We start from the raw sequence: 13,362 nt of genomic DNA, 5'->3' as shown, positions 1-13,362 counted from the left end.
ACTGAACCCAGAAGGCCGAATTTGGAGGAAGTCTTTCACAGTCTGCATTTACTTTGCTTTATCTTCCATCTTTTTGATCACATCCTCAGCTATAGGCCCAAACAGGAAGTTCTTGTCCAGGGGTGCATCCAGAAGGTTGGAATTGACATAGTCAGGGAAAGTCTGCTCTCTTAACCAAGCATGCTTTCTAATGACAGAACCAGTGGCTGCAGCTTGGCTGAAGGCCTCCATAGTGGCATAGCCACAGTATATAAGGAATGTCTAGCCACTTGGGAGCTAGAGTAACAAAGGTCTAACAATTCTTCAGAAAGGGCTCTTGTCCCCTAGGGAAGAAAGCTTTTGTTTCAGGTGATCCAAACAGTTTGCTGGTATTTGATCATATGAAACTGGCAGTTAAAGGTTGTCATGGCAAGGGTAGTAGAAGTGTAAACTTTTTTCCCCAAATCTGTCAATGGTCCTGCTTTCTTTGTCAGCAGGTAAGGGGTTCTTAGATGAACTGGCTCTTGCTCCTTTGGGTCCTGGATGATCACCTGTGGATCAGCAGAAGGATTCCTGAAAAGGAACGTGTGGGAGTGCAGCACCCTGTAAAACCTGTCTGGTTTTCAAGGGGTGGGAGGAAGAGAATCTGGATTTAAGGAGGAATACATAACACCCTCTACAACCTCTAACACAGGAGGACTAGCCAAATGTTTGTGCTCTGGCAAGTCAAAGAGCTCCCTAACCCTCTTTTGAGTGTGGGTATTCCTGGGCCTCCCATTGGAAATGATCCCTCATAGCATGAAGAGTTTCCCCAGAAGTAGTGGCCTTGGGGGGGGCAGAATCCAGATTCTCTTCAAAATCTGAATCTTCAAGGGGATGAAGGAAGGGTCCCTCCTCAAAGACAGAGTCCTTCTGGTCCGAATCCTCATCAGAATTCAGAGGATCAGAAAAAAACTTCAGGGGTAGGATTCTTTTTCCTTTTCCCTGGAGAAGACTCCAAAGTGGGTTGCCTAGATCTAACTATGGAAATAAGGTTTTCAGCTAACCTCACCAGGTCTTGCTGATATCCCTGTGCATGGGAGCCGGTAAGCCTAGGCATAGGGCCTGAAGTAGTACTCTGCTTAGACAAAAGTTTGGCCTTGGGCCTAGGTATATCTGCAATCCTGATGCCCGTCTCCCTAGAAGAATGAGTCACTGGTGCAGGCTGACGCCGCAAAGGAGCATTGCCAGTAAAAAAGCAGTCATCTGAAGCTGAGGCCGGCTGAGTGGCCCTGGACCCGACTGAACCAAAAGCTAAGGTCTGTGTAGAAGCTGAGTGACCTGATGGCATGTTGGACTCCAGACAGGTCCCGACAGACGCCTGCACCACCACCTCAGTCACAGAAGGGGGTTGCACAAGTGCCTCACCTTCTTCAGTGATGACAAGCCTTGGGGGACTGGAAGAAGGAGAAAAGGTTGTCATATGAGGCCCTAAGCTTGGCTCTTTTTTCCTTATCCTCCTTATGCTTAGGGAGCTTAACCTCTGGATGACAGGCAGATGCCATCGGACATTGCGAGGTAGATTGGAGACTAAGGTGCCTAGCTAGATCTTGGCCCTAAGCCTAACAGTCTTATAATTGAATTGGGCACAGAAATGACAATCTGGAATGTCATGATCTGGGCCTAGACAGGTGACACAGTGAATGGAAGTCTCTGTGTGGGATTTACTTACCACATCAGAAACAATTATTCACCTTATCTGACATGGGTTAAAGCAAGAAGAAAGAGCTCACCAATGAGGTACTTAGCATTCAGGCTTCTCTCTGGTGCAGACCGACCAACAGACAAATACTGCTTCGGGCTCTGATGGCAAGAAAAAGACTGATATCCTGGCATCAGCTTACCGAAATGTACTGACGTCAGATAGGATGTTTGCCAGTCTACGCAGGAGGGAGATTTTTTTTTTCTCTGGTAGCTGGGCCGGCCAAGGGATTTCTCAACAGGAAATCCCACATAACAGGACTACAACAGTGAAACATTAAGAACATCTGAGTGTTATAAATCTAGAAGATTTTGTTTACCCTAGGGACTGTAAACGTTTTGATGCATGCTATTAGAGCATATCTCAAAGTCAACCACAGTACAAATGGTCTATTAATGTATTGTAGCATGACATCAAGTTTGTACGTCCAAACATTATCAGTCATAAATGCAATGAAACATATGAAGTACATGTAATTATTCTTTTGTTCATTAACATATTCAGTGTTCGCTCTTTCACAGATTCCATTCAGAGTGGTGTACATATGATGCAAATATTTTTCCTACTCTTAGAAAAATGTGATTTTTCTTTTTAAAGGGGAGGGAAATCATAGTGTAAAATGAATTGAAGCAGCTAAACTTCATCTTCAAATTTGCACTCAAATTGGATCTAATGAAAGAAGAAATTGGAACTGGTCCTGATCAAAAGAGAGTTGTGTGGTCTTTTTGGAAAATTGCTTATTAATGTTTACTGCAGATCTAGTATGCAGCGTGAAGTTCTATCAAGCTAAACTGTGTGTGTGCTTACACCTGCAGCATAACAATGGTAAATGATATTTTACTCAAACTATAATGAAATGGAAAGTCCAGTATTATGATATTGAACACTGCTATCTCATTTAAGTTAGCAGACATACTAAATGTTACAGTCACTAAATGTAATTGTTTAGCCATTTTAATAACAAAAAGCTTTTAAATGGTACAGTGACAATTTGTTTTGTGTAAACCATGGTTCACACATGTGCAGCATGCAACTGTGATGGTATGATGACTGGCTTCCCTTTACTGCCTCTTTTTTTAAGTCCTTCTTTCTATGTCATTTTCATTACAAAAACTGAAATCTGGTTAATTAGAAGCAAGTTAGAAGGGAAGAATCCTGTTCCCAGCCTGCAGTCTTTGTTACACACCATTTTTAGAATATAAAATGTTCTGTTTTTGCAGTCTTTTGCCTGACTTCAGTTTCTTCCCCTCCCCCCTGAGTTATACAGACATACAATCTCACTGTACTATCAGCAATCAACTGAAAAGGTGTCCCTGCATACTCAGTAACAAATCAAAATCCTGAATGCACTATTTAGTTTCTGGGATTACGGTTACTGTGAAACAGCTATTTGCCCACCCCATCCTTCTTGCTTTTATTTGATGTGATACACCCGTCCGCAGTTTTTGATTTCTTTTAGTTTTCCAAATTCTTTTGTTTAGAGTTGTCTGTACTCAGTAAGAAACATTTGCCTGACATGAGATTTTGAAACAGAAGACATCAATGATGTGAGAAGACTGGGCATAAGGAAACAGGATGGCATTTAGACTCGATTTATAGTGAGCTCAAGAGGGGGAAAAGTAGTTAACAGTTCTGACCCTTGCGGACAGCTCACTAGACTGGGTTAACTGTACCTTAGAACACCAGTGCAGATTCAAGTGACTAAAGAAAAGGCAGGCGAGTCTCCATTGAAGTTAAACAAGTTAATTAATGTATTGTGTTATTACTAAGTTGTAGTGAGACAGGGGATGTGCTGTGAGTGTGTGTATAAATGGGTCTACTTCAACTCATCAAAATTATGTTTCTCCGAAATGTAATTTTGCAACCCTGTTTTTCTGAAAGTGCATTTATCCGAAAATGCACTTTCGCAAAAAACAGAGTAAACAAAAAACAAATTAAAAAAATAAATAAATAAATAAAAAACACAAAATAAATTTATGCAGGGGGGCACCCCCTACACCTCAATGTGGGGGGGGGGGCTGCACTCCCACACCCCCACTACTTATATATTCTAACTCCGAGATTGCATTATAGTGGGGAAAAGGGAATATTCCCTTATTTCCACTCTGCCGCGATCTACAACAACCTGGGTTGCTTTTCGTTGATTTGGTTTTTTGCAAAAGTGCATTTTCAGATAAATGCACTTTCGGAAAAACAGGGTCGCAAATTACGTTTCGGAGGAACGTAATTTTGATGGGTTGAGGTAGACCCATATAAATACATCCAAGAATAGTTACAGTGTAAAGGAAGTAATTGATTTTAGTGAAAAGGAGCATCATCATGTGAGACATCTTTGGGTATGATCCCTGGTTTCCTTGTTTTGATGACACTGTTAATTGCTTGGCTGTGATTAAACTAGGCAGCATAAAGTATATGAATTTAATGTTATTTTAACTGTGAATACATTGTAAAGTAGCTTGTTTTTAGCAGACACATGGGTGTGAAATGCACTTTGTTGGGCTATAACACTTAATGCAGATGAGTAAGGCTATGGGCTGTTAACAAGCTGCTTCTTGTAGTACAGGATTTGATTCCATCAATCATAATTTGTCTATCGTATGACCCTGACCCAGTCACTTCACCAGGCAGTGCTCCTGTGCTACCCCCACTAAAAGAAGCAATTGCATCCTGTGAGTCTGTCTCAAACTGCTAGCGAATGCATTACATTTGAATTTCTTCACCCTTCACATAGCGGCTGCTTCACTGTGTGCTGTCTGACTATGAATTCCAACCTACCACATAATTAATGGTTTGCCAGATGCTCTTTTAATAAATGTGAGTTTCAAGGCAAGAGAAGTTTATTGTTGCTCATGCTAAGTTTGTTTTCAATGTGAGTGCTTTGTTTTGTTTAACAAAATGCTGTCAGTGTTTTTGATGTAAAATTTAAGTTTTAAATAAAATTCAAATTGTAAAAGTAGAGAGAAAAAGTACAGTTGTGTACACTTACTGTAAATGTAGATGTTAGAGTGTATTCACTGTTGCAGTCATCACATTTGGGTTATCCCTGCCAGGGTAGCCCTTGGCTGGCCCGTATACCAGAGGCTTAAGTATTTCTGCGTCGGTTGCTGTCACTTCAGGACTGACGTCAGGTCGCCAGTAGTATAAAGTAAGGCAGCTGACGACATTACATCAGTTTTTCTTGCTCTAACCTGTCAGGAGCCCCCAAGTAGGTGACAGGTTCTGGTGGAAGAACTCCACCACTGGAAATATGTCCCTTGTAAGGAAAGAGAAGAAAGAGGGATGGAGGGAGGGGAAACCAGGACTGCAACAGTGAATACACTCGAACATCTACATTTATGGTAAGTGTACACACAACTGTACTATGTTCTTCGTGTTTCACTGTTGCAGTCATCACATTTGGGTTGATTTTCAAAGCTGAGGAAATGGGTGGAGGCGGTCAAGGAAACTAGGGGCTGGCTAGGATGCCCTGCAAGATTGCAGAGGCAAACCCTGCCCTGGATTTAAAGAAGAGAGGCAGGTGGTAATGTTTGGTAAAAGTGTGAACAGACGTCCAGGTGGCAGACCCCAGGATGTCCCTGGTGGGAAAGCTGCAGAGGTGGAGGCTGCTCTGATGGAGTGAATCCTAACTTCTTGGGGGAAGCTTTCAATGTTGTTTGTCACAGAAATGGATGCAGTGTGCTAGCAATTTGGAAATGGTTTGTTTGGAGATGGCTTTGCCTTCTGCCCCTGTAGCAAAACTAACCAGCAATTGTTTAGACTTTCTGAAGGATTTAGTCAGGTCTAGATAGAATCTGAGCTGTATGTGCACATCTAGAGAGTGGAGGATCCTTTCCCCGGTGTTCTGGGGATTAGGAAAAAAGGTGGGCAAATTAATGGATTGGTTGAGCCACACTAGACACCACCTTGGGCATGAAGAATGTATTAGTTCTGAGGGATACCCTGTCAGCATGGAAGATGATGAAGGGTTATACAGCTATGAGCACTTGCAGCTCGGAGACTCTTCTGGCTGAAGTGATGGCCAGAAGGAAAGCTGTCTTCCAGGTGAGAAACTTTAGCTCTGCAGAAGAAGCTGGCTCAAAAGGGGGCAGAGTGAGCTTTTCCAACACAAAGTTAAGGTCCCAAGCTGGGGTTGGTGCTCTTCTGGTTGGCCTCAAGTTGCTGGCCCCTCTTATGAACTGTTTGATCAAAGGGTGTGAGAAAAGGGGTTGCTCAGTGGAGAAATGAGCAGAGATAGCAGAAGCATGAATTTTAATACAGGAAAAAGAGAGGCCACTGTGTAGTAGGTCAGCTAAGTAATCCAGGATAAGAGGGAGGGAGCTGTGCCATATTGGCTCCCTTAACTTGAATCTAGGTGCAGAACCTTTTCCATTTGTCATAAGTTGGTACTAGGCTATCGGCCCTAGGGCCTAATACAAGCCTAGCCATCACAATTCCCTGGATATTTCTTCCCACAATATTTACTTTCCTGGACCCCTGTCTAGCAGGGTAACTGACGTGATCCCCAAGGTGAATTTCCTATCTCCCAACCAATTGTCAAGGTTCCTTTTGAAGAAGGCCAAGGAGGCGCTCTGCTTCACATGTATGGGCAGTCTATTCCAGAGTATGGGAAGTCTCTGGGTCAGGAACCTATCCATTCAGCATGTTTTGTTCATTGTGATGACAAGGTTTAGATCCCTGGAGTGTGTGGCTCTGAGGGATTGGGATTTCTTTAAATGGAGTATGTCCAACAGCTCAGGGTTTGACATTGCCTTGTATGTTAAGCAGAGATCACCTCTGAGTAGACGATATGCCACAAAGTATAGCTGGAGTTTTTTTTTTTTTAGATGGTCAGCATAGGGCATCTGCTTTAGGCCTGTGATTCTTTTAGGTATTTCTGTGGCTTTTCCAGCTGTCTTGTGAGGTACATACAAAATGGGGCATTGTACTCTATAAAGGGGTCTAATGAGTGATGAGTACAGTGGGACAATAACCTCCTTTTTTCTGGATGAAATGCCCTTAGCGATGAGGTGTGCTACACAGAAGGATTTCCTGACTGTTGTGGCGATGTGGTTATCGAAGGTGAGACCACTGTCCAACTGTGTCCCGAAGTCTCTCATCACACTTTCGGTGTTTAGTGTACTGCCACCTATGTGGTAATTCATGGGTACACATTTTTTCCCAAAGGGGATAACTATACATTTCTTAGCATTAAGCTTAAGCCCATGGCTCTGGCAACAAGCATCTGTTTCTGTAAGGCCCTTTTGTAGAATATCCACATCATTTGAGGATTCAATAATGGCTCCCAGTTTGCAGTCATCTGCGAACTTTGTTAGCCACAGTCCTTTATTGTTGGCCTGTACTTCAGAGAAGTAGATGCTAAACAAAAGCGGTCCCAAGACTGAACCCTGAGGTACTCCACTTGTCACCTGTCTGGAGCTGGATTTGGAGTCAGCTACTTTTACAGTCTGGGTTCTGTCAGTAAGCCAGTTTGGCAACCCATCAAGTGACGTAGGGATTTATGCCCAGCTTAGTAAGTTTATCTACGATTCCAGAGTGGGGGATGGTGTCAAAGGTCAGCATAAGACTTTCTAGTGATAGGGCGCCTGGCCTCACGTACAACATCTAGAACCTGTTTACTGAGGCTGGCATATTGATCTGGGGTTAGGGAATAAGCCAAGTTGCCAAACTGAGTGCCTACAATTGAGGAAGCATGAATTCCCCTTCCCTCTGGGTCAGGAGAGTTGGAATCTGAGGAAGATGCCATGGTGGCAGTGGGGACAGGCTGCGCAGCAAGGGGTACCAGTGCTGGCGAGGCCAGTATGGAGGTATAAGAATTGTCCTTGTTTTTTTCTCCTTTATTTTGAGCAGTACCCTGGGGATGAGAGGTAGTGGAGGAAAGGCATAGACTGATAGAATGACCCAGGGGAAGGACAGGACATCCACTTTCCAACCCATGTAGTGATGCTCCCTGGTGCAGAATTTGCTGAGCTGATGGTTGGTGTGCGGGGCAAAAAGGTCGACCTTCGAGGTGCCTCATTTCTGAGTTATTCGGGTGAAGGTTCTTCTGTTGAGCTGCCACTCGTGTGAGTCCAGAAGATTTCTGCTTAATTGGTCTGCCAGAGAGTTGAGAGAACCTGGTAGGAATTGTACTAACAGTTGCAGTTGCATGGCAGAGGCTGTCATGCATACAGGGTAGGAGTGAGTCCCTCCCTGCTTGTTGATATACCACATCACAGTGGTGTCCGATCTGATCAGGAGAGCTTCTGGGGAGAGAAGGGGCTTGAAAGCTATCAAGGCATGCTAGACAGCCATCATCTCTTTTTGGTGGAAGTGCAGAGGGATTTGCTGTGGGCTCCATTGGCCCTGTATGCACCTGTCATCCAGGTGTGCATCCCAAGCATAGTCTGATGCATCTGTGTTGAGGGTCTGGGCGGTGGGGGGTGGTGAGAAAGGTAGTCCCTTGTTGTGGGAGCATGCTGTTGCCCATCAAAGAAAATCTTTTCCAAGGCAAAGAATTATATGTATAAGAGTCTCCAAGTCATGACAGTGTTGACATCAAAGGCTTTTTAGATACCACTGAAGTTTCCTCATATGCAGTCTGGCATATGGAATGAGTAGTATGCAAGATGCCATGAACCCCAGAGCTTGCAGGATCTTCCTTGCAGATATTTGGGGTCTGGTGGCTAGTTGAGAGAAGTAAGCTGTCAGGAAAATTTGTTTTTCTGGTGTAAAGAATGCCATCTGGGATGCTGTGTCCAGGCTTGCTCCCAGGAAGATAATCTTTTGGCTGGGCACCTGTTTGGATTTCTTTTCATTGATAGTGTACCCTAGGGAGATCAGTAGGGCCTTTACAAAGGCCAAGTGCTTGAGCAGCTTTTCCTTGTCGTCTGCCTGAATAAGACAGTCGTCTAAGTATGGGTAAATCTGGATATTCTTTGTCTGCAAAAGGCAATGGTCGCAGCCAGACATTTTGTGAAAACTCTGGGAGCAGTAGATAAGCCAAAGGGAAATGCAGAGAACTGAAAGTGTTCAGATCCTGCCCTGAAACGGAGATATTTCCTGCATGATTCCCTGACAGGAATGTGGAGGTAGGCCTCTTTTAGATCTAGGGTGGCTAGCCAAGCGTCCTTGGAAAGCATGGGTAGCAGCTGCTGCAGGGTGAGCATTCTGAATTTTGGGATCACCAGGAAGGTGTTTAGAATGGATAGAGCGAAGATGGGGTGCCAGGTGCCTTCTTTTCTGGGCACCAGAAAAAATCTGGAGTAGAAACCTTGGCCTATCTGTTCTGCAGGAACATGTTCTACTGCCCTCATAGAAAGGATTTGCTTTTGAGCCTCTGCCCACTGGTTTGGAGGTAGATCTGGGAACCCTTTTGGGGTTGGAAGGTTGTGGAAGGAAAATTTGTATCCCTGAGACACTATGTTGAGAACCCAGTGGTCGCTGTGGTAATGGTGGTCCAGGTGCTTGCATGAAAGGACAGTTTTCCTCCTGGGGTAAGGAAGGTGGGTAGAGGGAGGGGGTGGGGGAGGTGAGTTATTGTGAGTTCTTGCTATAAGGGGGTAGCTTAGAACTCCCTGGTTTTGAAGTGTAGGTAGTCCATTGCTTAGGTCTCTGCATTCCCTGTGGCTGCTGTCTGGGGGGGGGGGTCTGGTTCCCCGGGACCTGGGCTGGACTGGCTTAATGGGAGCAGGAAAGGACTAGTGCTTGGTGGGTCAATGCCTGCTGAACCTGCGTGGCTGGACCTGTAAGAAATCCTTAACTGTCAGTATAGATTTTGCTTTTTCTTCCATCTTTTTTAAGACCTCTTCTGCCTTAGTGCCAAATAAGTTGTCTTTGTGCAAGGGGGTATCCAACAATTTACATTTGACATGGTCTGGGCAGGGGCTGTTACTTAAGCCATGCATGACTTCTAATGACAGATCCAGTGACTGCTGCTCTGCAAGAAGCTTCTAGGGCATCAAAACCACAGTGCAAGGTGTGTTTAGTTACTTGACTTGCAGAATGGATTAATTCTTGTAACTCTTTAGATTCTGCACAAGCAGGAAAGGAAGACATTTTTTGTTTGAGGAGTTCCAGGGTATGTTGATGAAATTTTAGCATATGGAACTGACAATTTAGTGCCCTGATAGCAAGAGTAGCTGAGGTGTATACTTTTTTACCCCATCTGTCTAGTGCTCGGGAATCCTTATATGAGGGGGTGGGATTCTTAGCAGAGGTTGCTTTAATCCCTTTAGGCCCTTGAGAAATTACCTCAGGGTCAGCAGTGGAATTTATTTTAAAAAGAAATTTGTGTGAGTTAGGGACTCTATAGAACCTGTCCGGTTTTCTGGGTGCAGGAGGTAGGGTGTCAGGAGTCGAGCTGGATTCCAGGAAAACATCCTCCACAACATCCTGACTGGGGGAATGGCCAAGGATTTGTGCTGTGGAAGATATAAGAATTCCCTGAGTCTCTTTTTAGACTGAGGGTAGTCTTGACTCTCCCATTGGAAATGCTCCCTTAAGGTATGAAGGGTTTCCCCAAAGGAAAAATCCTCTGGGGGAGAGGCTGTAGGGATGGAATCCTCTGCATCAGAATCCTCATAAGTAGAGAGGAGTTGCATGTCTTCATATTCAGATGCATCAGAGTCATCTTACTCTTGTTCAGACAAAACTACAAGGGACAGATCTCTTTTCCTTTTGGAGGGGGTAGCTTGGCTTTCCCTGATCAGCATGATAAGGTATTCCACCATTTTAAGCATTTGAGACTGACGCAAGAAAGCAGGTGCCTGAGACTGGGTCGTCAGTTTCTTGGGTGTGGTTCGTACCCTGGGCCTAAGCAACTCGATCATTTTCAAAAGAACAGTAGTCGCGAAAGAAGATGTCGGTTTGTGTCGAGAATCGGTAGTGCGAAGGACTTCCTTGGAAGCCGGTGCCTGCTCAGCGGCTCCGGACCCATTCAAGGTAGAGACGACTGCAGGATCCTTAATCGAAGAAGAGTTTTGCGGCATACCGGACTCCAAAAGGGTCTTGGTAGTGGCCTACGAATCCACAGATGCGGGCATCAGGGAATGCGAAAGCACCTTACTGAGGACCGGAGAACTGACGACTAGTTTAATGCAAGCGTCGTCGGTAGGTTTGGACCTGTGCTGTTTGTCTCTGTCTTTATCTTTATGTTTTTTTGGAAGATCTGCTGTTGGATGGCTTACCGAAGCCATAAAAGAATTTGAGGAATGTAAGCAAAAATATCTAGCTACAATAAGGGCCCAACGACGGATAGTTCTGGCATCGAACAAAGCACAGAAGCGACAACGGGGGGCATTGTGGTCTGGGCCTAAACAAGTGAAGCAGTAAGAATGCAAGTGTCAGTGTGGTATTTGCTTTCACCAGGCGACACAATTATTAACTTTTTCTGACATTGGTTAGTGCAAGAAAAAAGGATCCTCAGCGGGGTACTTAGCTTTAGAAGACTTCAACTCCAGTTCGGTAGATGAAACTCAGGTAGCGGCCGACCGGCACTCGTGCGAACTGCTTCTGCTTCATGCTCCATGTGAAGACAGACTGATGTAATGGCGTCAGCTACCTTACTTTATACTACCGATGACCAGACGTCAGTCCTGAAGCGACAGCAACCGATGCAGAAATACTAAGCTCTTGGTATTCGGGCTGGCTGAGGGCTACCCTGGCAGGGATAACCCAAATGTGATGACTGCAACAGTGAAACACGAAAATCATCAGTATGCACATTGATGTATTTTTGAACAATGCTTTTACAGTCATTCTGATGAGACAGTCAAGTTATGTGACAGTGGTATGGTGGAGGGAGGCCCCTTACCCTGCCTAGGGTTCCATTTGATCATGATCTGTCTATGGCTGCAATGTTATCACCTAATAGAAGAGAGATGCATGGAATGCAGTTTATTGGCCAGGGATGCATGCTTAGCTCTGCCAAGCCTTGTTTGCATAGTAAATACCGTTTATGAGGTACATGTAGGAACATGTTTGCCCACAGTGGAAGGCAAAGGAAGCCCTTACATAAGTGAATGCACTCAGTCACCAGATGAGGGGTTAGAGTCATATAACGAGAAGAAAATACCCTGATGGATGCTTAGATGACAGCCTTCTGTGATTGACTCTTGCTTAGTGGGGAAAGAATGGGCCAAACGATCATGGGATTAACTAACAGCTGAAATGTAGTGGAGGGAAAAAAAAGACAATCTGGGAAAAAAACTGAAGTACCATCATTTCTTGCAGCCACAGTACTATACTATAGTATTTTACTAAATTCTCCACAGAAACAGTGCCATGCATGAAGTATGCAGTACTGTTGACAAATAAAATCAGTAGTGTTTATCAATAGCTTGGATATTATGAATGGAATATGCCTTCAATCTGGATTAGGCACTTGTGTCGACAAACTGAATTAATCAATATGGCCCTGCAATCAGATGGAGTTAATGTGGCACACTGCTCTGGTACAGGTGTATCCATTTTGCTTGAAAAGGTTAGCCATTTTCTTCCTGCTATTATGTGAAAGAGGTTAATGTACACAATGCAGCAAGCAACTACCCTATCAACCTATACAACATTACCACACAACGTGCAAGAAATACTCAGTAGGCTATATAACAAACCACTCTAAGTAATATTTTATCAGCCACAAAAGAACTCGGCAATAGTTAGTAATCAACTACTCCATAGTTAATTAGCTGCAGGTCAAAAATGAACCTCCCCAAATGGAAACCAGAAGCATGTCAGTATAAAATGACGGAAATTAGCCCATGAACTGCACTGCAGCAAATTACATACCTCATCTTCCTCATTGGTCTTGGCAGAAAGGAAAAAGCAGGTGATGGCAATGCAACGCAAGTATTTTGGATGGGCCTGAAAAACAGTACAAAAAACAATAAGTGTACATTATACAGATACTTTAAGATTACTTTTTGAAATTCACCAAAAGTGAAAAAATGTTATTAACTCCACTGATGTCCTTCCCCACCTAAACATCGCCATCATTTTTTGCACAATAATGCATTCATCCTGATAATCACTTATGTATACAAATCATCCAGGGTAGTTCTTGATAATGCAGATTCACAGGGATACGGCAACTTGATAGGGCTAATTCTGCCTTTTACTAGATCTAATAAGATATGTGGCATAATACTAAAAGTCATGATTCTAACAGCAATACCTACACCATTTGTTAACATTCTGAACAGAAAACTGCCATGAGTAACAACATAAAGAACTCCCATAGCCTGAAAAACAGGAATCAGGAATAGCATTACCCTGTCTCTCATTGTTGCACTATTCTATGTCAGCTTCTCAGACAGGCACCTGTAGCACTTCACACACACACACACACACACACACACACACACACACACACACACACACACACACACACACACACACACACTTTTTCCAACAGATTAAAAGACTTAAAAGAATATGGTGGTAAAAATTCTACCTTACGTAAAACGAACTTAACAAATACAGTTACAAAGAAGAATGACCTTAATGCAGCTGACAGTATAAACTATTTGGTAGCAGGAGGAAAAATGAAGATGGCATGATATACCGCTGTTATACACCACGGCTTTTCCTTCATGACGAGGCAGTTAGTGGCACACACACGCATACACAAACACAATGAATACAGTGTATAAGTGGGAGAAAGACAA

General features: G+C 43.8%; 1 protein-coding gene across 1 annotated transcript in view; it reads right to left on the bottom strand.

Annotated features, from left to right (window-relative positions):
- CCNI (cyclin I) overlaps positions 1-13,362 on the bottom strand; it is a 1,428,732-nt gene that overhangs the window by 860,232 nt on the left and 555,138 nt on the right. Inside the window, exon 4 of the mRNA XM_044061168.1 lies at positions 12,485-12,559. Within this exon, the coding sequence (XP_043917103.1) occupies positions 12,485-12,559 (75 nt within the window). The remainder of the gene's footprint in view (positions 1-12,484; positions 12,560-13,362) is intronic.

The sequence above is a fragment of the Protopterus annectens genome, chromosome 2.part0, assembly GCF_019279795.1.
Source record: "Protopterus annectens isolate FY-2018-M chromosome 2.part0, PAN1.0, whole genome shotgun sequence".
NCBI lineage: Eukaryota > Metazoa > Chordata > Ceratodontiformes > Protopteridae > Protopterus > Protopterus annectens.
This window is presented reverse-complemented; position numbering and strand designations above follow the sequence as displayed.